The sequence below is a fragment of the Chiroxiphia lanceolata genome, chromosome 3 (assembly GCF_009829145.1).
Source record: "Chiroxiphia lanceolata isolate bChiLan1 chromosome 3, bChiLan1.pri, whole genome shotgun sequence".
Classification (NCBI taxonomy): Eukaryota; Metazoa; Chordata; class Aves; order Passeriformes; family Pipridae; genus Chiroxiphia; species Chiroxiphia lanceolata.
In genome coordinates this window covers 51,865,886-51,892,847 of record NC_045639.1, presented here as the reverse complement: position 1 = coordinate 51,892,847, position 26,962 = coordinate 51,865,886, and the positions used below count along the sequence as shown (strand labels likewise).

At 37.2% G+C, this 26,962-nt stretch overlaps 1 protein-coding gene across 16 annotated transcripts in view; it reads left to right on the top strand.

The window, feature by feature from the left end:
• Window positions 1-26,962, top strand: part of SYNE1 (spectrin repeat containing nuclear envelope protein 1) — a 298,629-nt gene that overhangs the window by 189,431 nt on the left and 82,236 nt on the right. For 12 of the 16 annotated variants that reach the window (XM_032684535.1, XM_032684534.1, XM_032684533.1 and 9 more), the window contains 15 exons: window positions 625-819; window positions 1,860-2,000; window positions 6,151-6,318; window positions 7,064-7,225; window positions 8,482-8,676; window positions 11,963-12,136; window positions 13,916-14,107; window positions 18,242-18,376; window positions 18,979-19,085; window positions 20,512-20,662; window positions 21,424-21,558; window positions 21,715-21,870; window positions 22,728-22,937; window positions 24,270-24,371; window positions 26,122-26,241. In XM_032684535.1, the coding sequence (XP_032540426.1) occupies window positions 625-819; window positions 1,860-2,000; window positions 6,151-6,318; window positions 7,064-7,225; window positions 8,482-8,676; window positions 11,963-12,136; window positions 13,916-14,107; window positions 18,242-18,376; window positions 18,979-19,085; window positions 20,512-20,662; window positions 21,424-21,558; window positions 21,715-21,870; window positions 22,728-22,937; window positions 24,270-24,371; window positions 26,122-26,241 (2,343 nt within the window). The remainder of the gene's footprint in view (window positions 1-624; window positions 820-1,859; window positions 2,001-6,150; window positions 6,319-7,063; window positions 7,226-8,481; window positions 8,677-11,962; window positions 12,137-13,915; window positions 14,108-18,241; window positions 18,377-18,978; window positions 19,086-20,511; window positions 20,663-21,423; window positions 21,559-21,714; window positions 21,871-22,727; window positions 22,938-24,269; window positions 24,372-26,121; window positions 26,242-26,962) is intronic. The other 4 variants (XM_032684546.1, XM_032684530.1, XM_032684532.1 and 1 more) reach the window with 3 other exon arrangements.

The following is a 26,962-nucleotide window of genomic DNA, read 5'->3' as shown; positions in this document are numbered from 1 at the left end:
CTGCATTTAATCTTATTATGTGGCTGATTGTTCCTATCACATTTGATGCTGTTAGACCCTGTGAGTTATTGTTTGAACAATTCATTCTTTATGATGGGAGCTGAATGGGGCATTTTTTACAGTTGTGGTTACCACATGACCTCATTTCCATGGCATGCACTATGCGGGGGAGCTTCATTTTCCTCAGATAAATGGAAGTAGAACAGGGGAAAAAAAATAGGGCAGGAAGAGGGAGAGACATTCCCCGTTGCTGCAGTCTGAAGCTTATAGACATTGTCTCGGGTTCAGGCTGGATGCAAATGTGAGCTGTCCCTCCATCTCTCCCGTCTGCGGTTATCATGCTCACAGAGCCTCTCGCAGCCCTGTTCCGGTTTCGCTCCAAAGCTGTTGGCTCTGCGGTTTAGCTGTGCAGCCAGACGCAGTTCGGCTTGTTCCCTCTGCTATCAACATCCTGCTTGTCAGCGAGTGTGGCGGCTTATGCGGGGTTTCTGAGCGGCGGCGCTATGATGTTATTGGCTGGGCTTGGAGGGGAGAGCTTGACTTCGCCACCAAAGCTGAAATGCTGCAGGTCCTGTGGCCTTTACAGGCTGCCTCTGCAATAGGGAAAAAAAAATGTTTCCTCAGGAGCTGGCTCAGAAGATCAAAGGATACCAGGAGCAAATTGCTTCTTTGAATTCAAAGTGTAAGATGCTGACAATGAAAGCAAAACATGCCACCATGCTGCTGACAGTGACAGAAGTGGAGGGGCTGTCCGAGGGAATGGAGGAGCTGGATTCAGACCTGCTCCCAGCACACCCCACTCATCCCTCGGTGGTTATGGTAAGCAATGCGTTGATCTCTGTACTGTTTATCTGACTGCTTGCTTTTGCATCATTATAACACTCCCGTGTAGCAAATTGCCACAGCTCACATCTACATCTGCTTTTGAAATGGCTGGAGTGTGGCAAACCAAGGGAAGTTGCAGCTTTCCTTTACCGTATTTTGCTTTATATGGGTTTTCAAGACTTGTTGATAAGGGATTAAGTTATTTAACAGACAAATACGTGAAAGTTTTCTATAATTATGTGCAAATATTGGGCTTTTTTGTAACTATCAGCATGCAAGAACAAATGCTAAGAAATTAATGAATTGCAGGAATAAGATAAAACCAGAATAAGTATTATTTAATAACATGTTGCAGTGTATAGGTTTTTCACACTATATTTTTAAAGCCCTTGTATTAAAATGTTGATGTGATAATTGACAGTGTGCTGCTATATTCTCAGATGAGTGTGTTGAAAATGAAAGCTAAGTACTGCCATAGGCAGAGTTGGACTCACTTTGCTTTTGTTTGTTTCTTAACTGGGTCTCCTTATAAACATACTGCTGATGCTACTGGGATTTTTGTCTGAGTGAAAATAGAGTGCAGATTTCAGGATTTATCACTGTATAACAGCGTTGGAGAGGGAAGAAGAATATGCTGCTACTGAATTGTGTGTTTTCTATATTTCAAGTCTGTTCCTTGTTTTAATTGGACCTGGATACTGAGGCAAATACTGAATTATTCTGCAGCTTTCCACTGTATTTCTGTATGCAGTGGTGATGGTATTAGAAGACATTTAGGCAAACCCAAATTTGTTATTATTGAGCTGCTTGCTACTCAAGGTAGAGTTAGGGTACAGGAGGGCAGGTTAATACTGAAGTACAAGTAAATAAGACTATTTATTCAACCACATTTCTAAATTGGTAAGTGTAGGAGCATGACTAAATAATGTCATGGTAATTCTGGCCTTGTGTTGTTTTGATCTCAGTCTAAGTCAAGCCTAAGTTGAGGTAACTGATTTTCTTCCTGTGCTCTGGGGTTGCTTTTCCTGTGGCAGATGACTGCTGGTCGCTGTCACACGCTGCTCTCCCCTGTCACTGAGGAATCTGGGGAGGAGGGAACCAACAGTGAGATTTCTTCTCCACCTGCCTGTCGCTCTCCTTCACCTGTGGCTAATACAGATGCTTCTGTTAACCAGGTACCTCCCTCTTGGCATTCATTTGCATTCATCTCATTCATACATGGTTCCATTACACAGGTGGTTTATTTAATTATCTGAGATAATATTTACCTATAGCTCCAAGAAGCTGAGGCTTAACCTCTAGCCAAACTGAACCTTCAGATTCTCGTTCAAAATGGATACAGATATTGACTTCTGAGTTTAAATTTTGTATGAATCTGGTGTTACAGCTATTCATTATTTTTAAAAGTAAATTTCAAGTGACAATTGCAAAGCTCTTCCATATCACCAGCATTTTTTATGTAGAGCCTAATTTTTATTTTTCAGTAGTACTTGATGGAATCTTGAATCCTGAGAAAAAAATGCCTTTTTCTACTCCCCATAATGAAACACTGAATTATGTCCATATACATTTATCTTATTGTACCATTGCCACTGTGGCTTTGAATTCACAGCTTGATATCTTCCACTGAATACCATTGCAGTTATTAACTTCCATGTGGTTTTTTTCATATATTGTTCATTCCAACATTGTTCATTTCCATTACAGTCTATTTTAAAGTGCTAATGAGGCAGATCAGTGAAGTAACTGAAGTTAAATTTTGAATCAAAACGGAGGGCTTTGGCACTTCTAATAGGAACAAGTGTACATCAGCATTGATTAAAATGTAACCATTGAGCCAGCACGTTGAGCATCATGTGCATGAAGGCACACATAAAATGTTAAACTTTAGAGGTTTAGAAGTGAGCCTTAGGAGCCGTCACCACCTCCACTCTTCTGGATTTTGTGGTTTATTGGTTGGTTTTGCATTTATGACTACTTCAAAAGTTGACCACTGCAGACTTGAAGGGTAGAGTGTGTTGAGTTGCATTGCTGAGTAGAATTAGAGAAGTTTGCACAAGATGCCCATCGATTCCTTCCGCTAATTTCAGAAACGCATATGGTTCTGTAGAAGTTGCTAAATATAAATTATAAGACATAAGAAAGGATACTAAGGTAAGATAGTAAGAATGGTGACAAAATCTTCAACGGCATTATACAACTTTTCAAAAGAGTTTTATAATGAATGAGAAGGATTTTTCTAGTGTTCTGTCATTTTAGATAATCAGAAATTTCCCTGTAAAGTTTACTTACAGTAGAAAGGAAGTTATATATTTCAACACAGAAGTCTTATGACACCATTAATCTGTGAAGGAGTTAAAGGACTGAGAGCAGCTTGCTTACTAATAAGCAAAGCGAACGTCCGTTCATTGCATTTCTCTGTAAATGTAAAAGAAGTCAAACAGCTCCAATAACTCAGACAATAAGGAAAACACAGTGAAGATGCTGTTGCAGTGTGAGCTGATACCAAAATACAGGTTTTAGAATCTGTGATTTAATAGGGCAAAATTGAACAAAAAGATTATGTTTTTCATTTAGCAGATTTTTGAGAGAGAGAAAATCAATGCTACTGTAATAATCTAAAAAGTTTACAGCTGAAGGTCTCTGCAGTGTGGTTAATGTTGAAATGAACTGCATGTACTAAACAAGTAGAAGAACATTCCAAAATGCAGTGGTTTACTTACGAAATGCTTAGGTTCACACTCACGTGAGATTAAAGCTAAAGAACCTATGAAGCTGCCAGTACTGATCATGATGAATACCCAGGGAGACTTCAGGAAAGAAGGTTGGTTAAAAAAATAAATTCTAGAGATTAGTGAACTAGGAGCTCAAATGTAAGTTATGAATATTTTGTATTTCTACAGCAAATCAACAAAACTTTTGCTAAAATATTTTAAAAAGTAACCAGTGTTAAAAGAAATAATTTCTCATAGGAAGATCGCCTGCAAACTACCAGAAAAACATGTGAACAGAAACTCTAGAAAGTAAAGAAGCCCATGAATTTAGTCTTTGGAAAAAAATGTAAAGCTCTTATGAAGTGGGGATTGAGGAGGGGAAGGTTGGGAGTTAAAACTGGTTTTTGATTCATCCCAAATAATCTCTCCACAGTCTTTCATCATCTTTCCTATCATCTCTTAATGCTGAAATATAGCTAGTTTGGATTCAGACATCTATGCTCTGGTTTTATGTTTCTAACAAGTAATGAAAGAGTATAAAAAAACCAGTGCCAACTGCATATTAGTGAAATACTGGATTTATTTATTGAAATAGATTAAAGCAAGACCACAAATACGAGAAGGTGACAGATCTAGTACTAGCTAACAATTGCCCAGGTTTGTTTTTGTTCTGAAATTCCTCTAAAAATGGAGGGGGGAGAATAAAAAGATGTTAACATTGGAAAGACTGAGGAATTTCATACTATATAATATGTTGGCAATAGCTAGCAGTTCTGAAATGCTGTTTATTTTGATGTTTAGCAAAATTAGACACTTTGTCTGTACTGCAGTACTGAATGAGAATTCTGTGGGGCTGAATCTTCTTATACTTTCCCAAAGATACATTTGATTGAAGTTTGGCACACTTAAAACTTGTTTTCCAGATGCATACTGCAGAGCAATTGAATTGAAAAAGCTGATGTGCTGGCACAAAGCCCTGTAGACCAGAGCTGATCCTGTGATTCAAGTCTTAAGCACTGGGTCACTGTTAAATGCTTTTCTATCTCTTGTACACAGCCTACTTAACGTTTCTTTCTCCTTCCCCTATGAAAACTCATCTTGGGTGCAACAGCCCTTGTTACGTATCTTATGAAATCTAAACACACCCTTTGCCCCTGCATCCTAACAACAAAGCTTGACTACTGTTCACTGGCTAAATTTCACAAAAACAACCATGAGATATTAGGGCATGTATAGGGGCAACAAAAGCTGTTACTTGTACGATCATCTGGATTCCTACTACCATCATGTGAAAGCTCTGCCAAAGAGAAATTGCCATGTTGTATACTGCAGAAAGCAGCTGAAAAGACAGAGAAAGGAACTGCTTTTCCTGCTCTGTGAAAATAAGCCCTTTATTCTGAAAACCATATTAAGAGGTCATAGAAGCACAGTTTTTCTATTGACCTTGAGAGAGGACTAGCTAAGGACTGGAGAGTAGCTGCAAGGCAAAATGACGAGTTACCCCCACTGCTGCAACTTTTCACTGTGACTTGGAAAGATCATTTCTGATCAGAGTAAAAAATTCAGAAATTGCAGACCCTGTTGGGTCCTGGACATCATAACATTTTTATCATTAAATTTTTCAGTTATTACCTTTGAAGAAGTATCTCATCTGACACTTTTGGATAGTTTGATGGGAGTGATCTGGTTTCTGTGCTCTTCCAGAGCTTGTTTGGTTTTGTTCACATACGGTCCTGTCACCAGTGAAAAAGAACCTGGCTCTGTATGCTTTGCATCCTCCCTTGAGGCAGCATTTTTCACCTTCCAAATAATGTGGTGCTACCTGTCATACATGGTTTCAGTTTTAAATAATCTTTGTCATCAAGTCTGCTTTCCTGACCTACATATAGATACTGTACATGTTTTCTTAATTTTACATTTTCTGTAGATCTTTTTAGTTGTCATCTGCAACAGTTGAAGAGTCCCCCATACACTAAGTATAGAAGTTCTGGTGAGAAACAATTCCACTGTGAATTTTTAGTGGTGATTTGAACATCTGACCATTTCCTTAGCACTTTTGGTCCCTTTTTCCAGTATCTTTTATAAGGTAATTGAGGCTACCTGTTTGGTTGAAGGCTTGTAATAAACTGATGCTTCATACTCTTTCTTACATCATTTACGAGTCCTTCAGCATATTCCTTTTAGGTTCTTCTGTTACCTTCTCTATGATAGTGTTCATTATGGTGGAATTCTTTGCCACCTACAGTACCATAACCCACTGTCTTCTGTGATGGGATTTTTAACAGGTGTAGTTGTGTGATGCTGGAACAATGCTCCCATTTGTAGCACTCCTTTCCCAGCCTTTCCGGGATTGTCCACAGTTGCCTTCTGCAACTCCTAGCTAATATGAACATGAATAAAATGCATCCAGAATCCTCATCATAGTGACCTTCCAAACCATACTCAGTGTATTACTACTAAATATTGATTTACTGTGTTATTCAGAGGTTTCCTGGTGGTTTGGGCTTTGTGGGCTTTATTTTAATGGACATATGCAATGGGGCAGTATGGAGGGGATAGTATTCAGTATCTTTCTCTTTTGAAAGTGCAATAATGTACTTCATGCTTGTAGGACATTGCTTATTACCAAGCCTTATCTGCTGAACAGTTGCAGACAGAAGCTGCTAGAATTCAACCCAGCACCTCAGCTACCCAGGAGTTTTATGAACCAGGCTTAGAGTCAGCTGCTAGTGCCAAATTGGATGATTTGCAGCGTTCTTGGGAAACACTGAAAAATGTGGTAAGTTTTCATCTCGAGGGTTCAAAATAAGTGGCCACTTGTAAGGAATAAAATTCAAAGAACTGTCTCAGCTGATTATCTTCTCTGCACTTTTTGGTTTTCAGATGGTAAGTAGAATTGTTATTTGTGATATTATATTATTTTTGTTCCTTAATGGATGGACCTCCAGTAAGAAAAAATAAATCATTAAAACTGGTAGTTATCTTCAGAAATATTGGCTACTCCCAGACTATATTCCATAACCTAACGGGAGTATCCACTCATGCTGCATGAGTTGGCAGAAGAGGCCCCAGATCCAGTTTCTCCCAATACTGAGTCAACACATTTCTCCATAGTAGTGCAGCATAGTCATTCAGTAATGTATGAAAGTGGTCAAAGTTTTGATCACATGCCATAAATTTTAATTCCTTGCAAAGGCACAGTAGCTGTAATGGGGTCTTAAGAACTATGTGTCTAGTGAATAGCGCACATCCATGTTTGAGTGCATAAAATCTAAAATAAGGCACAAAATTGTGCTTAGGTTTTCTCTGCTTTATTAAAGTCCATTTTTTTCAGCATTTTTTTGGCCAATGACATTTAAACAGATAAATATTTTCAATATGGATGTTTCGCTTTATAATTTATACTTTTGAAAACTTGTTGCAAGTTTTTGGCTGTAGTCTCTTAAGCCTAGGGATACATGAATCAGACTAAAGAGAAAATCCTGTATTAGAGATCCGAATTTATACCTTCCATTCTTCTTCAGATCAGTGAAAAGCAACGCACTCTCTATGAAGCTCTTGAGCGTCAACAGAAGTATCAGGACACACTCCAGTCTATATCCACAAAAATGGAGACCACCGAAATCAAACTAAATGAGAGTTTGGAACCAGCCAAAAGCCCAGAGAGCCAGATGGCTGAACATCAGGTAAAAACTTACACATGAGAAATAGAGGAAGAGTATGTATTACCTGTACATCTTTCATAGTAACATTCTTCATGGCTGGATTCCTCAAAGATATGCATTAGTTGTGTGAACCTTCTCTATTAGCTGTATGTCTTGCCTTTCTAGGCTTCTGACTGTTCCAAAGAAGGTGTAACCGGGATTCTTTTAATAAGGAGCCTTTTAAAAAAAGTAGAATAGATCATAAGAGTTTCTCCAATTGAAATTTTCAATCTTTTGTGCAAGATTTTTTACAGTGACATCTACACATACTGTTCTTCAGCATCAGTGCTGAAGAATATTTATAATGTTTCCAAATGTACTAAGATCATAACCAATACTGATGCATTGTAAATTGATCAAAATACAGTCTTTGCCTTGTTAAACAAAACAAACAAACCAAAGCACACAAAAATTCCCTCCCAAGGGAAGTCGTGAGTAATGGTGCTCTGAATAATAAGAGAATACTTTATCAAATAACCAATCTGACATATGTCTCTGTTGTAATTACTTAAGTCTTCTACCTGATAGCTTGAACTGGTGGGGCCAGTTCTCATTTCAGTAGAAATTCCATGGCTTAAAAAGGATAACACTTGACTTTGTAGCACCGTGTGATGTCCTATGCATCCAGTGTGTATATACTGTCAGGTGTGAAAGTAAAGTACCTGCTCGTAGGTATTGGTAGTACAGCATCCCTTTGTAGGTATCTTGAAAACTGATTTATAGGATAAGAATGAGAGTAGGGACTTATTTTACACCATGGAGTGAAACTCTAAATATTTACTTACATTACTGGAGGTTCTTTGTCCAGTTAGTGAGTTTTAGGCTGGAAGCTAACTAATGTCCATATTTTTCTCTCACAGACCCTCACTTATTTGTTCATTATCTTTACTGTGACTACTAGAATACCCTGCAGATAATATTTTGGAAGAATAAATCTATATGTGTAATAGTTCCAAAATAATTCCTTCTTGTGATACGTTTGAAATTCAAGATAAGAAATTAAATCCATATTTAAGTTATCATATTTTATACATGATCCTAGCTTAAGCCTCTAAAAGCAAGACTCAGTCCTTTGGAATTCTGTCTCTAGCAAACCATCAGTGATACATTGCACTACTCTGTGTTCCTCATACTCCCTTGGGATAGTTGTCTTGAATTTTATGTTAAATCTGTGCCTCCTGAAATACTTCTCATTGATAAATGAATCAAATACGTTATCTGCTCTCATTTCTAAATAGGCTTTGATGGATGAGATTTTAATGTTGCAAGAAGAAATCACTGAGCTTCAGACATCACTAGCCCAGGAGCTTGTTTCAGAACCATTGGATGCAGAAGCTGCTGATCAGATGGCATTGCAGTCCACTCTCACAGTCTTGGTGGAACGAATGGCCACAATTCGAATGAAGGCATCAGGAAAACGACAGCTGTTAGAGGTACAAGAAAAAACATCACCAATATTGTTAGTCACCATAAAAAAAATAATTTTCAATTCTACTCATTTCTCAGAATTCCTTTCACTGATAAGTTATCATTCTTTTTTTAGTGAGCTCCTCATCTTAATGCTAAGCGATAAGTAACCAGAAGGTACTTGGAAAGACACACGTTTTCCATATTTTATATATACATATGTATATGTGTGTGTATATATATGCATAAATGAAGTAATGAAGAGCAGATATTAAAAATCATGTTATCTACGGTAAAATTCTGAGGAGTCACCTCTCCAAATTGGGTAACAAGAGAAGAGGGAAAACTTAAAACAAGAAATAAGGCCTCTTCCAAATCGTTGCATTGTTGTCTACACTCATCTTCCCATTGATTTGCAAGCAGACTTTTTTCATGGAAGATGAACCCCTTTATTTCTTTGCCTACCAGCTTTACCAAAAATCCTTTAATACTAAGGTGATTTTTAAAAAGTCCTTTACATACAGGAATGTTGCTGCATATATTATACAGGTGAGAAAATGCAGTCATTTTAAAGCTCCTTACAGTTTGGCTACTTTGAACACTGCAGGGCAGCTTTAAAGAACTGCAGCAGCGAATTCACAAACACAGCAACTACTGCCTTCCTAATTTCCAGCATCAACTGATTCAGAGAAATGGAGTGAGAATTGGCTCTGTGGATCTAAGCCATAGCGCTTAGTTGCCAGCTGGGGTTAAACCAAGACACTGGATTACAGGAGAGACTCAGGGTGCTTCAGCTACTTTAGTTCCGTCCAGTCACCTGGGACAGTGAACAAGTCATTAGAAAATATCTTTGTAATTCTTAAAATAACAAAATTGCACCAATTTTTTCCTTCTCAGAAGAAAAATATTTTTTGAATAGAAATAAGGGGTTGGAAGTAGTGTTGGGGATCTTACTTTCTATAGCTTTCACCCCATACAGGATCTGACAAACTTCTTGATAGTACTTAGGAGGAGATGCTAACTAATAATTTCAAGATAAAGCATGAGTCAAATAGATTGCACTTAACCATGGTTAGGATTCTGACTGCTACTTTGATACAATACCATGAGTATTCCCTAATAATCCTGGTTAGGAAATCTGTAATGTATGTAGACAATATTCAGTAATTTAACCTGTCTACTTCATAGCTCTTATTTCACAAATAAAATCTTCCAGAACACCCCAGGAAAGTAAATGTAGAAATAAAGACAGAACAGGTAATGAACACGTTTTGCTGTTGATGGTGTGGACTGGTAATATTGTTCTTTCTGTGGATCTAATTTAAATAACTAGAGCTTGAGAACTGTTTAGCTATGGATTATTTGAGACACCTAACAACTATCATTATTCTTTAAATTTTTCTGACATGTAATTTTTAATTTTCCTATTGAAATTGAGCATTCAGAAAAGCTGTGCAAACACTTCCCTGTGTGAGGAATTTGCCCTGTGCATTCAGGTCTGAATTTCCTTATAAAGTGTTGTAGGTTTACCCTGCCAGCAACCAAACACCCACACTCACTCCCTTCTTCTGTGAGATGGGTTAAAAATAGAAGACTCATGGGCGAAGATAATGGCAGCTTAAACAGAGTAAGGAAAAGCTGTGCATGCAAGCAAGGAAAATTGAGGAATGTATTCACTACTGCCCCAACAGCAGGCAGATGTTTAGCTGGTTTCCTGGAAAGTTCAGCATGTGTTGCTTGGGAAAACAAACACCATAAACACAAATGCCCTCCCTGCTTTTCACTGAGCTTTTATTGCTGAGCATAATCTCATATGGTATGGTACCCTTTGGTTAGTTCAGGTCTGCTGTCTTGGCTATGTCCTCTCCCAGCCTTTTGCTCACCCCCAGCCTACTGACCTTTGTGAGGGGCAGTTAGAAAGAAAGCCTTAATGCTGTGCTAGCACTCTTTAGCAGTAGCCAAAACATTGGTGTGTGATCTGCACAGATTTAACCACAGACTGCAATGAAGTTAACCATCCCAGCCAGATCCAGTACAATTTTTTCCCCTTGTTCCATAACATTTGTAACATGCTTAGGTTTCGTGTTATCTGATACATCTAAGTATCCTCTGACCATCCTATTTGTTTTCGTATTCCCAAAATCCCCTCTACTCTCTCCAGAGAGTCAGTATCTCTCTTGTATTCAGGACCCCAGACCTAGACATAGTAGTCCAGGTGTAGACTCACCACTGTTAAGTAGAGGGGCAGGATCACCTCCCTCATCCTGATGGAAACACTCCTAATGCAGCCCTGGACGCTGCTCTCCTTCTTTTCTACAAAGGTCCAACTTGGTGTTCACCTGGACCCTCAGGTCCTTTACGGCCAAGCTGCTTTCCATCTGGTTAGCCTCCAGCATGGGGTTGTTCCCCTCCAGGTACAGGACTTCACACTTCCCTTTGTTCCTGTCAGCTCATTTCTATAGCCTTTTAGGGTCCATCTAGATGGCAGAACAACCATTTGTATATCAGCCACTCCTCCTGTTTTGTGTCACCAGCAAACTTGCTGACGCTCAGTATTGGCAGCTCACTAGACTTTGTGCCACTGATCACCACCCTCTGGGCCCAGCTGTTCAGCTAGTTTTCAGATTCATATGGAACAATTCAAGGGTGAGTGAGACTTGCCGATCACTCGCTGTCTGTCTAATAGATGGACCGGCTGATGGGTGGACCCAGGGTGCCTGTGTTGCTGCAATGCTGACTCTGCAGCAGCCATTGGAACTTAATGTTCTTCCACAGTCTGTGGCACAGGGATACTCTGAGAGGCCAGAGAAGGTAAACGACTCTTCAGCCTTCTTTTTACCCATGTGACTGTACCTAAGACCCACTAGTACTCTGTTGGGTCCTTGAAGTACCCCTCTTGTGCCTCTCTTGAGAGACAGTGAGGCTATCTAACAGACTGCTGCCAAAAAAGGCAAAACTGCTCCCCTTCCCCTGCAGCCCACTCCCTAAGCAAACAGTGCTATGTTAATTGAGCAAACTGAATCAATGTGGAGGAAAACCCAACGGAGAGCAGCAAGAAGAGGCCGAAAAGACCTCACCTATATAAGGCTCCAATAGCAGAATTCTATTGAACTCTGAAGAAAGTAGAAATACAGTGACTGAACTGAAACAGAATTTCAGTCATCAGAAAAACAGGCCCATCAATTGAATGCAATATTTTGTGAAAAAAGGTCTTACTATGGCTTAAAAATATTTTATAGGAGCTGTGCAGAACAGAAAGGGAAACCTTTCTAAAAGTGATAGTTGTGGTTTATTTCTTTTTTGTGTCTCTAGGAAAAACTGAATGAGCAGCTGGAAGAACAGCGGCAAGAGCAGGCTCTTCAAAGGTACCGTTGTGAAGCTGATGAGCTTGACCACTGGCTACTCAATACCCGAGCAACGCTGGACACTGCTCTGGTTGCTGCTGAGGAACCTATGGACATGGAAGCACAGCTGGTAGATTGTCAGGTAAAATATTAAGACCATTATTGAGTGGAATGAGCCAGAATATTTGTGGAGGAGTTTCTGAGCTCCTTAGCACCTTTGTATGCTCAATTAGCTTCATCAAAGATTTGTGAAAAAAAATATAGTCTGTTCTTAATTTTTCATTAGAGATTTCAAACAGCGCTTTAGAAAGCACGTGTGAACATAGCAGTAGGAAAACAAAATGTCTGACTGCAGAAAGATTTGAAGTTCTGCATCTTTCAGATGTAATTTTGATTTAATTTAAAGGCCTTGTATTTGCTTCACTTACTTTTTTTGTTCCCTTCAAGCTGGATTGGTTGAACAGCTCACTTGACAGGTATGACAATACCTGCAATGTACTTTCCTACTCTTCCTTTTCCAGCTGAAGTCATCACACCAGCAGTGATGACTGGTATAGTGTTGTGTTCTCTTCAGGAATAGTCCCTACACACATGCAAAAGTAAAGGATAATCATCAGTAGTTACTGTTTTTATGGCTTTAATATTAATCAACTCAAATACCAAAACAACTGAGTTTCTGCAATAAGAGTAGCTGCAAATATTTTTATTAACAAGACTTGGATCAGTCATAAGACCCAGATTCTCAAATTAGTGGGAGTTTTCCATTTTTAAATAATTGTTTAGAACTGTATGATCATTATAATTAAAATTACAAGAGAGACAAGAGACAGATGGACAACAGATCCCTTTTTGTATCAGAGAGCGTGGATCTCAACTATTTTAAGATAAATGGGAGTTAAGTTTCATATAAGTGATGAATTTTCACTAACAACACTACATTATTGGAATTTTCAGTCTGCTCAGTCTCTTCATCACCCATCTTTGGGAGCTGTTTGTTGTATGTAGATAAACACTGTGAACTTAAACAAAGCTGTATTTTTTTTTTAATATAATCTGTAAGAAACTCAAAAAGTATCGTTAACTTTGTGGAAAAGTTAATGCTGCAATTCTTTTGCTGGTTCTTAAAATCTTAATGCAGTAAGTTTTATATTTTTTTTCTACTTTTTAGAGATGTGCGCATCTTATCCTGCACACATTCCTTCAGGAAAAACATTTGTAAGTTCACACTTGACACTTGCTATGGAAACAAAAACATTTGATGTCAGGCTTGGTTTTTGAGCAACACTTGTATGAGAGTTGAATCTGGAAGATCAAAATATGCACTATGTTTCTAATATGTGAATGGTTAATGGAATGTCAGGAAAGTAGCTTTTGAGAATAAACATGCCAGAGATTTGTCACTTTAAGTCTCTCTTTAGACTAAAGAGGATTATATAGAAATCCTTAAGTCCGTCATGCACCAATCAGAAGGAGCAAATAGTGAGAAGAGAAGCTTATCAACACAGCCAGAGGAACACATAGGAGGAGGTAGGAAGCATTTGACTACATGTAAATGAAAGAAGAGGAAAGAAGTAACTCTAGATGTGTGCTTTGTTTCTTCTCATTAATGGATGTCAGTCCAGCCTCTTAACCACCCTTACCTTTAATGTGCAAATAAAGAGCATCTCCACTACAAGAAATTGTTTTTTCCAAGTAACTTTTTAACTTCCTATTTTGAAAAAGATTGCAAACTGAAATGGCAGATGCAAGCATTTGCAAGCATGTTCTGAAGAACTCTGAATGGGACTGGAAAGCAAAGCAATGATAATCTGACTGGTTCTTAGGTTGGCAACGGGTGAGGTAGGCCACTGGTCATCTTGCCAGAAAGCGTGATAGGTGCTAGAAAATGTATGAATTTGGTTCCTTGTTTTTGCTGCTGCAGAACATGTTGGTTGAAATAGAACAGAAGGTGGTAGCCTTGTCAGAGCTGTCTGTGCACAACGAGAATTTGCTTATGGAGGGAAAGGCTCACACCAAGGACGAGGCAGAGCAGCTGGCTATGAAGCTCAGGACACTGAAGGGCAGCCTTCTGGAGCTGCAGAGAGTGCTCCATGACAAACAGATCAACATTCGGGTAAGTGACTCTTTCCAACCGGTTTCGTGGTAGGCAGGAGGTTGGGCTTTTCACAGCAGTTTTATGGAACTGCAAAAAGGAGTAAAAGTATTGCACTGATTTAGTTCAGGTTATTCATCTTTAGTTAGTAAATGGAATTGTACTCCAAACTAAAGGACTGCGTAGAAAGCTTTAGTTTATCATTTTCAAGTTTACAGCACTACTTTATGGTAAAACTATCCTAACCTCACTGTCTGCTCTGAAAGGATGATACTATAGTAGATAGATGATTAGCTTGGTCTGGATATACTCTATGCCTTTTCACAGTCCCTTTAAGCTGTGTGTGCTCTGGGGCAGGATCACTCCCCCAACAAAAGAACAATCCTAAATACATGCTTTCCTGAGTACAACACAGTGAACAGATAACATAAGATAAGGGAACATTTTTAAATATGGATAATACTTATTGACAACATGATACCAAACAAAATATTATAGAAACAAAGGTTCATTTAACCTCAGTCTTCTCCTAGGTTTATATTTCTAGCAGCATGGGTCTGCTTGTTGCCGCTAATTGTATTTAACAGTTCTTTTGGTCATTCTTTAGGTTAAACTAGCATGTGGAGAACCAAGTACATACAAGAAACCCAACCATGTAATGTGATTGACTGGTTGTGAATTTGCTTGCCCTGCTGTGACTCCCTCCCCCTCTTTTCTTTTACTTCTTTTCTGGGCTTTGCTGTGCAAATTAAACATGATAAGCTTCAAAGATTTCTAGCTTGTAATGCAGATTAAAGTCTACTGAGAGGTTAGCTTGAAAAGTCACTTGATGTGCTAAGAACTATTTTTAGTCCAAAGCAACTGCATACTTTAGAACTTAACATAGCTTCAGAAAAATAAAAAAAATAAAAAAGAAAGGAAAACCCCAGGTATTTGTTCCTATTGCCTCTAAGGTGAAGTAACTTTAATATTATTTTTGCAGATTAAACCTCATGATTAGGCATGCAGGCACATGACACTATGTTCTGATATATTACTTGTGAAGTGAAAAGGCATCACAGACTTTTTTACTAAATTTTAAAATATTTTGAAAATTTTAAAAAGCAATGGTGTGATTTAGTTTACTGAAACTTTTAAAACAGATTTTTGGCTGGATTTTTAATATTTAAATTACAACAAAATGATTTCCAGATGTAGAAAAGAAATTGTTTAAGATGCTGCATGATGCAAGACTCAAATTTCAGAAGAAAATTACATAGGCAGTAGAACATCTTCTAATCTTCACTGAGCCATTTTTTTTTCAAATGAGAAGTTCAGTAATGTCGTTTTCTAAACAATCAGGCAATGGAGAGCATCAGATGCCCCAAAACGCCCTCACTCTTTTCACTGCCTGTATTAACCCGGAGAAACATTTCAAGCTTATAACACTGTTTTTCGTGCATGTAAAAAACTCAGACTTAAGCATGTCTCTAGATGTACTGATAACCTTGTAATTACCCAGAGGCATAGACCAACCTGCACCCAAAGGAGGGATTCTCTCAGGTTGCACAGGAAGACCAAGAACCTTGTAAAAGCTGAGCTATATTTTCCTTAAAGCATATTTCAGCATACCTGTTATTCCTGTGGCACAAGGCTTTTTAGGAATTAGTGTGAGATTCTGCGACTTCCTTGCAGCAATTTCAGTTTTGCTTCTGAGTTTAGGTAATGAGTGTCACTAATGATATGGAAAAATGACTTGGAGACCAACTTCTTTATTCATAAAATAAAGCAGTGAAGGTAGCACTTCAAAAGATAAATAAAATATTGACTTGTTACTGTTTATTCTCTGATTTCAAGGCAATAAAACTAAATAGACTCTTTAAAAAACAAAGAATTACAATGGATTCTGCAGTAAAAAAAAAAACAAACAAGATACTGTTTCTTTAGTTTTTATTACAAAGGATTTTTGGGGAGGAATAACTTCAGTTTCACATGAAAAATTATGCCTCGTGTAAGTTTGTATGATTTTGAAATTCTTTGAGAGATCAATTTCATTACCATCTTCTTCTGGGATTTTCCATTTATTTCTGTACTAGAGTAGATAGTTCCCAGGAATGAAGAGGTTCAAGCAAATATTTCCCTGGCTATGTAAAGGGAATATAATACAGTTCCAGAATTCAAATAAAAGTGCAACTGTATTTTTTCAAACTTATTTTCTTTGATTTGAGAATGATAAAGTCTGGCTCACAAATACTTTAGATCTGAAAAGTATGCACAATAGCATATTTGCAAAACCTCGTTGCATCCACAAATGCCACAATCCCTTTTACGCTCTGCTATTGAAGGAACTGTGGGACTACTGTTTATTTGTCTTAGTATAATTCCAGAACTGTAGCTTCTCAGTCCTCTTCCTAAAGAAAAGGAGACTCAAAATCTAACTGAAATGAACCAGCCTGCCCAAGTGCAGTGAAGAACTAGATACTGTTCTCTAAAGGAATTTACAAATTGAACAGCTATAGTCCCTAGAGTATACAAAATGAAATAGATTTTTTTCCCTCCCAAAATTTACAGAAAGACTGTCTGTTTTCTAATTTTTAATAGAAAAAAATTAGAATTCCAGACCCTCTTTAGCCCTCACATAATATTTACTTTACCTAACCTGGTCTCCTGTAATGGAGACTATTAACTATGCCATCATACTTAACACTTCAGCTACATCAGCTTTTCTAGAAACTTGTTGCTACAAGGTGAAGTAACACAGTTTACCTGCAAAACGAATCCTTAGTAAAACAGAGTTGTTTCATAGAACAAGGGCTAATGATTCTTTCCAGCTCCAGATACCTACTTGCTTGTGTTGCTTCTCTTACAGTTTATATCCTCTAACACTAATCAGTCCTTTCAACTCCAGTACATCCATCATCCCCCAAAATTGAACTCTTACACCTAACTTCTACTACTTAGCAAAACTCCTCTGTTTCAGTGCCTGGTGCCAGGGACTCTGGTGGCAGAGGTCCATCTCAGTTGTAAGCACAAGGATCACTGGGTGAAGCAAGAAGAATTTCCACTTGCTCCTTCCTGTCTGATTTAAGAGAAAAGTCCTCTGGAAGGCAGAATGTGTGTTTGTTTTGGAGAGCCTGCTGTAATGTCTGAACCATTTGGCACTCCTAATCTATTGAGAATAAGAGCTGAATCATGGGCAAAATATGAATTCTACAAAAATGAAATATATAGACAAGATGGGAGAGGATTTAAGCCCCAGCTTTAGATCTTGAAGCTCTAAAAAAAAAAAAAGGTACAAACTCTGCAGTCATCCTCTCACTGCACGTAGTATTAAATAATTCCAGAGAGATGCGTACATCTAAGTAGCCAGACTTACAAATCTGTCTTTAACATAAGACCAAGCATGTTAAAATCCCTACATCTGAATATGTTGGCTACTAAAATTATTTAAACTTACAGCCAACATGGATTTTGGAAGTCAAGAAGTTGATAAAACAGGTTTTGGAGCTATCAAGGCATTTGTTCTTTTTTGCTTTGCTTACACAGAAAGCCTGTCTAATCACTCATGTTGGAAAAACATAACGATAGAAGTATGAATTGAAGAAACTGTTGCTTTTGCTGTGCTGTTCTGACATTCAGTGATTTGGTCTCTCTTACAATCTCTACTGTTCATATCATATAATCTGCTGTTAACTGAGTGTGTTTCTGCCAACCATAGATAGAGTTCTGTGCTTATTGGTAAATAAATTTAGACCAGAATGACAATCAGCATTCTCTCCTTTTCAGTCAAATGAAAAAATTGGCTTTAATTAAATTGAAACCTTGGCAGAAACAAACCATTGATTCCCTGCATTACCAGTTAAAGCAGCACCCTCCACTACACATCAAGGTGATTTTTAGAAGCAGAACAGTCTTCAGAAACATGGTCTGTGACCTCTGGTCTCTGATTCTGCTGAGTGCAGTGGTGCGTGTTTACTTTTACATTTTTAGGGATTCTTTTCTTGCTAGTAAGCAAAAACCAGTAGAAATTAGAAATCTAAAGTCATTGCTCACTTCAGAATTTATGTGAGCTAGCAGCTTGAGAGGTGGAAGGTGATTTTGAGTAGATGAGCTGGACCTGCCAGCTCTCTAACAATGTAAGAGATTTTTTGAAGTATTTATTTCTCTTTTTTAAAACAGGGATCATTACAAGAAAAGGAGGAGAGTGATCTGGACTTTGTTTCCTCACAAAGCCCCAGTGTTCAAGAATGGCTGGCACAAGCAAGAACTACCCGCTCACAGCAACAGCAGAGTACCCTGCAGCAACAGAAAGTTGGTGTTTTGTATTTTTTTTACTCCCATCTTTAGATTGTGCTTAATACTATAGCTGAACCATTCTTGTTAATATTTCTGCTGAAATATTATGTTTTATGATCTTTCTTACTCAGCGCTTTTGTAGTGATGCATCTGAGTTCACTATCTTATATCTGTAACAGTCAGGCAGACCAGACTTCCTGGGTGAGCATGGTTGATTCACTGAGTCACTCTATACTTCTTGTGTCCATCAGTAAAATAAATCAACCCTTTAAGTTACTCGAAAGAGAGATTATTAAAAGAGAGTATTAAAAGTAATAATTTTTGTTTTATAGAAGCAAAGATGCACACATCGCATGGTATATTGTTGCATGATATGCAGATATCTTCACTAGGATGGATTTCAGAAGCTGCATTGCATTAGTTAATTAGTTCAACAATACAGTTTATGTATATGACTTTGTGTCCCTTGGTGGAGATTTTTGACTGCTTTTGGTGCTTAAGCAAGATATATCAGAAATAGCTCAGCTAACTTTGCATGACAGGTATGCGGTGTAGGCATATTCTTTCAAGCCAAAGACACTGAGATTTGTTCTTGTTTTTGTAACTTGCTATGCTAGGAGCTGGAACAAGAGCTGGAAGAGCAGAAGAATCTGCTTCGATCAGTTGCATGCCGTGGAGGAGAAATCCTAACACAACAAGGTGCTACAGAAGGCCTGTGTATAAGGTGTGCTTTTATGTGTTGTTCTGAAAAGTAAATTTCTATGACTGGGCTTTGACATCCTAATGTTTATATCCCTCTTCTGCATATAGTCCTCTAATTTTTGTTTCAACATTTTTATACAGCACCTAGGATACTGGATTCCTGGCTTATAATTCAGGGATCTGATTATATAGTTACACAAACTTTTGTGCTGATAGATCACCTTTAACATTTAGAAATGCCTTTTATTCTTATTATCAAGCATCACACTAAAATTAAAAAGTAGTAGGACTCATTAGACAAGCAGTGGATCAGTTACTATAACTTTATGGACCACCATTGGTGTGTGTCACAACTATCTCTAAAACATTGGCATCTGCCATTGTAACCAGATCTTCCCAGATGGGATACTCATTGCTTAATTTTATTTTTCCTGCAATTAGTTAATATTTTTCTTTTTGAAGCCTTGTGTATTTTGAATTTCATCTCTGGTCTGTATCTTCTTATACACTTGCCCATTTGAGAGGAAGTAAATATCTATGAAAGCCTCAGCTCTGTCTGGGAGAGACTTCTGCCCTAGAGAAGGAAGAAGAAAACTACTGCCTACTACTGATGCTGATGTTCAGGAAGCAGGAAGGGCAAGGTCTTGGGAAAAGGAAACCAGGGTGAACATTACCAGTTCAAGAATCAAGGAGCAGTCAACCCTTCAGTTAAAACATTCCTTCATGGATCTCAGTAATAGGGAGAAGCACTTTTGTGGCTCCTCCAGCATACCAGAGTCTAGAACATGAAAGTAGTTCATGAAACAGTAGAAACAAGTTTTATGCACAGGGAATGTAAGCCATACTCAGCAAGTTCTTTTCCTCAGCATTTTTATTATTTAAGTGTGGGTATTTTTAATTATAATGGCAGAAAGTATTTAACCAGTCTCCTTCTGTTTGAGGCTTCCTTCTGTCACATGAAGATATACTATAGAAACAAATAAAAAAAAAAATCAAACAGAAAGTATGAATTTGATTCAGTGTTTACCAAAGCTAAACGCATATGCTTGTTCTAGCATGTTACATTTTGAGAAAGGAGGTGAGGAAGGAGTCAGATTAAGTATTTAGTTTAATTCATGCTTTGAAGTAAAACTTGTTTATAGAGTACATTTCAATGTATGTTCAGTCTGGTTTATTTTTTGTTTGTTTTTTTTTTTAACTTAATAGGGGTACTTGCAACTCTAAACAGTTTCTTAGAAAGAAAGTACATTTCATTCCATCTGGCAAGAACTTCTTACTGTTCAAACCAGGCTTTGTCTTATTATCTGAAAAAAAAGAAAAAAATAGACAAAACTCCAAAAAGTAGCACTTAATTTAAATGTTGAATTTTGTAATGGAAAGAGAAAAAAAACACCTTAAATGATTATAACTTTTCTATTTGTTAAACCTTTATGCATCTTCTGATTCAGTGGAAAGCCTGATACACTTTCTGAGGAATTAGTCTTAGAAGGTGAGAAGCCATCATTTGAAGAACAGATGAAGAGGAAATGGGAAAGCCTAAATCAGGAATTCAGTACCAAGCAGAGACTGCTTCAGAAAGCTTTGGAAAAAGAACATCTGGTAGCTATTTTGAATTTCTTTTTCATTTTTTCTATGGAAGTGGTTGCACAACAAAAGGTACAATGTGTGCATATCTGATGCATTAAGGTGCTGTAGTTAATGCAGAGAATATGGAACAATTTATTTTTGTGAAATCTTTAAAAACTTTTAAATATTGGCAGTAGCACTGCTCTTGTTCAAAGTGATTTGAATTGCACTTCCATTCAGGTTAATGACCTAGAAAGGAAGAAAGAGCTCAGACAAAATGTTTATCTACTTATCTAACTCAGGATAATTCTGTAGCAAATTATCCCTCTGGAATTGATCAGTACTCTGGCAAGAGCTTAGAGAAAAAACTTATTTTCAGTTTGAATTTATTCGTTACATTCAATTCTTGATCTCAGTGGGTAAGGGATTTCAGCCCCCAAATTTTTACTGAAAGAAACAGGGATTAATCAACTAAATTGGGGGACAATCCAAGATCTATATTAACATACATCCTCCATTTTATTTTTAGTAGACCCAGACACAATATTCTTTGCATAACACTCCATTAATCTGCTTTCAAAGTTCTAAATATCTTGTATTAATTCAACAGTAATTAATTATATTTTTGGTAAAAACTAGTAATTTAGTTTTAGCTCCTGTTGAGAAGTCTTTTATTCAAGATATGTCACAGAACATGGGAGGATCATGAGCATTAGCTGGTGATAGCCTCAGTCAGTAGAGCATCTTTCGCCCTCTATATAGTAGAAGCATCCTAATTAGTACTTTTCTCTCAGCAGCTTTATAGCAGACCTAACAGACTGATACCTGGAATGCCTTTGTATAAAGTGGAGAGACAGGATGAAGATAAATCCTCCATCTCACCAGTACTGGTTGAATTGAATCAGGCCTTTGAAGATGTCTCATCTGAGGTAATTTTCAGTTGTCTTTACACCTGTCCTCCAGCAAAACCATGTGTACAGTGAAAACTCCTCTAGCTACCACCTGAAAATTCAGGCCTCTCACAAATACTAGAAGTTAGAAAGAATATCTTCTATGCTGGACATCTCTTGTTTCCTTTTGCCCAGGCTGGACAGGTGGAGGAGATCCTGCATCTTGAAAAGAAGCTGTATGATGGTGTCACAGCCACATCCATGTGGCTAGATGGTGTGGAAGAGCAGGTCTTTGTTGCTACAGCTCTGTTGCCAGAGGAAGAAACAGAAACATACCTCTGCAAGCAAGAGGTAAGAAATCCATGGATAAGACTTTCTTTCAGTTGTCAGTAAGTGTGCATTTTATGTAGTGTTTAGAAAAAAAGTATTAGAATCCTGGATAAGTGACATGTTACTGACATAATCTCTATGTAATTGCAGTGTTCTGCTACTGGTAGAAGTAACTTTATTGACCATGTAGAGAATGTTGTGGAAATTTTTCCTAGTCAGAAGAGAATTAAACATAGATTCTTTCTTTTGTTTAGCTTCTTTGCTAAGTATTACCAAACACCATAATGTTGAAATTGAAACAAAGTGAAAAAGAGGGAGGAGTGCTCTGGATATAGAAACAGCACAAATTCATCAGCATTAATTGGGAGTGGGACAAGGGGGAACGAATGGAATAGTGGGGGGACACAGAGGCAATAGGTGAATAACCAACTTAAACTAAAAGAAGATAGATTCAGACTAGATGCAAGCAAGAAATTTTTCACAAGAAGAGTGGTGAAATGCTAGAGCAGGTTGCCCAGAGAGGTGGTGGATGCCCCATCCCTGGAAACTTTTGAAGTCAGTCTGGACAGGGCTCTGAGCATCCTGATTTAGTTGAAAATGTCACTATTTACTTCAGGGTGTTGGACTGGATGACCTTTAATCCAACATAAATGTTTCTATGATTCTACATCATTTTATTCCAGCACTTGTTTTACTTGTAGCAGTCTGGAGTCTTTTTACTATCAGAGATTACTGCAGATGCAAAACTTTATCTAGTGTGTGTATACTAACAATGCAAAAAACTTACGCATCACAGCAAAATTGACAATGTGTATGGCAAAATTTTTGCCTTCTTTCCAGACTGTCTGACTGTCACTTTTGTTTTTCTACAAAATTAGTCTCTTGCCAAAGAAATCAAAGACATAACAGAAGAAGTGGATAAGAACAAGAGTTTATTTGCTCAGATATTTCCTGACCATAGTGATAATAGGGTTCTCATAGAAGACACTTTGGATTGTCTCCTGAAAAGACTGACCTTACTGGAGTCAGTAGTAAATCAGAGATGCCATCAGATGAAAGGACGGATCCAGCAAATAGTCACGTTCAAGGTATGAGGTCCATGCGATGGAATTAACAGGGGTACATGTCAAATGGGGCTATAAAGGCTGTCATTCTTAAAGCAGTGAGAATTTTTGGTACAAAATCAAAAGAATAATGTTGGCACAGGTTTTTATTGAAAAATCAAACTACTCAGACTATGCAGAACTTGGCACCCAAATAATTACTCAAAATTTAAACTCTCTGCTAGAAGTCTTCTGCAACTCATGCTATTATTGTAAAGTGATCAATCATTTCATACTGTCTTATCCTGCTGACGTTACATCAAAGGAAGTCTGTACCAAGCCAAGCTGAAAAAATGAAGATAAGTGAAGAAATTTACACTTTTAGAAAACTTTTCAAACGGAGTTCAGAAGTGCTTTTATATCTTACTTTGTCTCTACCTTCTCTCCTGATATTATCATTATATAAAGCCTGCAGTATGGTTTAGTTTTAATTAAAAAAACCCATAAATTACAAAAAAAAACAACCCAAGGAAAATAGATTCCTGATGTCTTTAGGTTAGTGTCATCTTTTCATAGGTTATTACTACCGGATTTCTTTCCAAATTCCATAACTTTTCCTCTGCAGTCTACATTTTTTTCAATTAAAAACCTTCCTTTACTGAATAAAGCAAAGTCGATTATAATCCTTTGCATTATTCTTGGTGATATTTAGTATTTAAAATAATTAATGCATGTAAAAACCAATAAAAAAATCAGTCATGCACCTCATGTAATGCTGAAAGTCTCAGAAAAATGTGCTGATAATTTTCTGTTGAGATGAATGCATGAAAAAGGTAATTGATTGTACCTTGGCAAAATTGTTAAGTAATATTTAATGTGTCCGGTCTGATGAGGTATTCTAAAAAGTTGTAGCATGTAGGTAGCCCTGTAAAGTGTGGAAGCCTTGTTTACTTATTTGTTATATCTGCTCAAGTTTGCAATGAAAAATACTTCCCTTAAAAAGTAAACCCTAGCTTGTTTACAAGCATATGTGGTAGAATTAACTGCACAAGAATAGCATCTTTTTGTTAAATGAAGCTAATGACCATTGGTAATTAATTATCTAATAGGAAGGCAAAAGCGAAAGTGTGTTCACGGGATATGTTTTGAATAGGAGTTGGTTTAGCTTTTAGCTCATATATATCCAGCTATGGATTTTCAGCCATGTTAAATGTTTTGCATTGGCTAATTATGATGCTTCCAATTTTTAATAGGTTTTATGCTACGCAGCTGATCATGTAACATTTTAATGCTTTAAACTTTTTGAAACATGCAATCTTTTTCAGTTGTTTTGTGCTCTGATAAGATATAATTTGTTGTTGGTTTTGTCTCCTGTAGAATGATCTGAAGCTCATGTTTACATCGGTGGCTGATAACAAATACTTAGTTCTACAGAAACTAGCAGAGGCAGCTGACAGACCAGAAACAGAACAAATGCAGGTATTATCACATGTCTGTTAGCTGGGGAGAGGGGAAGAGGTAAAGTTTCTATCCAAAGTATAAGTAGGTTCTAGAGAACAATTGTATGTTATGGGAGAATATATGTATTCATGAAGTATTTGAAAATCAGTGTTTCCAAGAGTGTACTACATGTTAATAAATAAATAAAACAAAAAGGCACAAAAACCAAGCCAACAAACAGAAAACCAAACAAAAAACCCCCACAAACAAAAAAAACCCGCAAACCTCCGAAAAGTGTCTTTCTTATCCCCCAGCTGACCTAGTGCCTAGTTATGCATATACTGGGTATTTGAAAGAAAGAGAGAAAACATAATAAACAAAAAAGGCCACAATTTTTGCTAAATTGTTTGACTATTAAACTGTATTAAAAACCAAAGACACTTTCTTCTGCACTAGTTTATAGTGATATCTTGAATGTTACTCATTTTAATTTAAGGTAATAAGGAGCTTTTCTTTATCAGTAATGGCTTGATGAATAATTAATTATTTATATGAAAAAGTATATCCTGTTTTCTTCTTTCTGTTTTGCCAGTGCAAAATGGATTAAGTATGCTAAGGGCTACTTTTTAAAGATGTTTCTTGTTACTTAAGGGCTACTGATGTCTGATGCCAGCAGGTAAAAGAATGGAAGAGACTTACCCTTCAGCTAAACAGAAATACTGGATTTTATATACCTGACATTCAAATTTTGAATTTATGTCTCCTGTATGAATAAGAGAGGTGGCACTGCGTCTTTCTTTTCTATCTTCCATGATGTGAAAGATTAGCAAAAATTTATCTCCTGTATGATTAATTTAACTAGAAACTAGGAAAACAATGTGGTAACAAAAGGAAGTGAATTTTTTTATTTCTGAAAATCTACCTTGTCTGATGAAGCATTCAAACTTAAAAGCATTGCTGTTTGTTCAATGTGTGATTGGAAAAGTAGAAATAAGGCCTTTAACCAGCCAGGTAACTTAGTTGCATGAAGTGGAAGTTTAGTGGCTGTATTCTGCGTACTCCATGTTACTGGGAGGCAGAAGTTCTACTTCACGTGCATAGTTTAAGCATACTCGGATAAGCAGTTTCCAAGAAAGGGCCTTATCAAAGGACTTTAACTGCAGGAGCCTACCTCGTGCTTTGTAATAGTCTGCATGCATTACTTCAGCAAAGACCTAGGAAAGCTTTGAAAAAACTTATCACCTGCATATACTTGCAAATACCAACTTGTGTACCTAAGCTGTAAGTTTTCCAAGTGCAAAAGGGGATGTACAAGTCTTTTTCCTTAACAGTAATTTTGGCCTCATCCTTGTCCCAAAAGGGAACTATGACTCCTTGCTGTCATATGTATGTTGTGCAGCACTGGTTGTTTGCTTGGTGCTCGGATATGACAGGAATGAGTGTTAATAAAAAGAAAGCTTTAAAACAAGGTGTTAGGGGAAAGAAAAGTCCTTTTGTGCCTGTACTATGTAATTAAAAGCATGGAACTTCACAGTGATGTTTGGTATAAAATAGTGTATGATACTAAAACATCTGGTTATTGAAAAATAATAATGACATATTTATTTAACTTTAAGAAACAAACTGGGCTCTCCCAACTTTGAATTAACACATTTTCTTTATGGTATCCTTTAAAATTTCAACACATTGAAGGACTGATTAGTACTTCAAGCAGAAAAGAATTTACCATATGGCAGCTACAATACTGGTATTAAAACTTCAAACTAAGCAATGTAATTTTCAAATACAGGTCATACTGCAGGCAGAAGAAGGTTTGAAGGAACTAGATGCTGGAATCAATGAATTAAAGAAGCGTATAGACAAACTACAACTTGACCAACCTTCTGTACAAGAGTTGTCTAAGATCCAGGTATGGTTCATAAGTTCCATCCTAGATGTGTCTGGTGATATCAATGGAAGGCTTCTTTTTATTGTTCATAAAGTAGTTTAGGAAAAGGTATTTAAAACCATTTCAATGTGTATAAAAAATTATGTTCTCTCTGATTCACCTAGTTTTTCTAATTTTGCCTCTTTGGATTTTTCAACATCTCTGTTATTAGGAATATTAATTGGAAAAATCTACAAAAATATGTTTTCTGTCAGCTCTTGTTATCTCCTTTTTCAAACAGATAAAGTTAAGCAGGTAAACATAAATTTCTGCTGAAGGTTCATCCCTGTTCTCACCAGCATCTCATGATCTGCAGTTTAGTATTGCCTCACATCTGTCATTAAAAAAAATAGAGTGAAGGAGGATAGAGAGCTAAGTGTGACCTGAAACTAGAAGTGTTCTGCTTTTACTAGAACACCTCTCATGTAGATAACGTGGGCAATTGATCCAGAACTTCTATAAATCTGTTAAAACTCTTTTGTGAGCAGTTTTATGGTGATGTAGGGAATGCTTAAGGAAAGATCAAGGAGAAGATTTATGACTGAATTTTACCATTTGCAATGACAGAACAATAAATTAGAAGCAAATGAAACCTTTGAAACTGGACCATAAACTTGTTAAGCCAACAGGACAAAGACATCAATTAAAAATGAAGGACAAAGGATATGTGGGAATAGGTCTTCTGCCCAGTTCTTTATCTTTT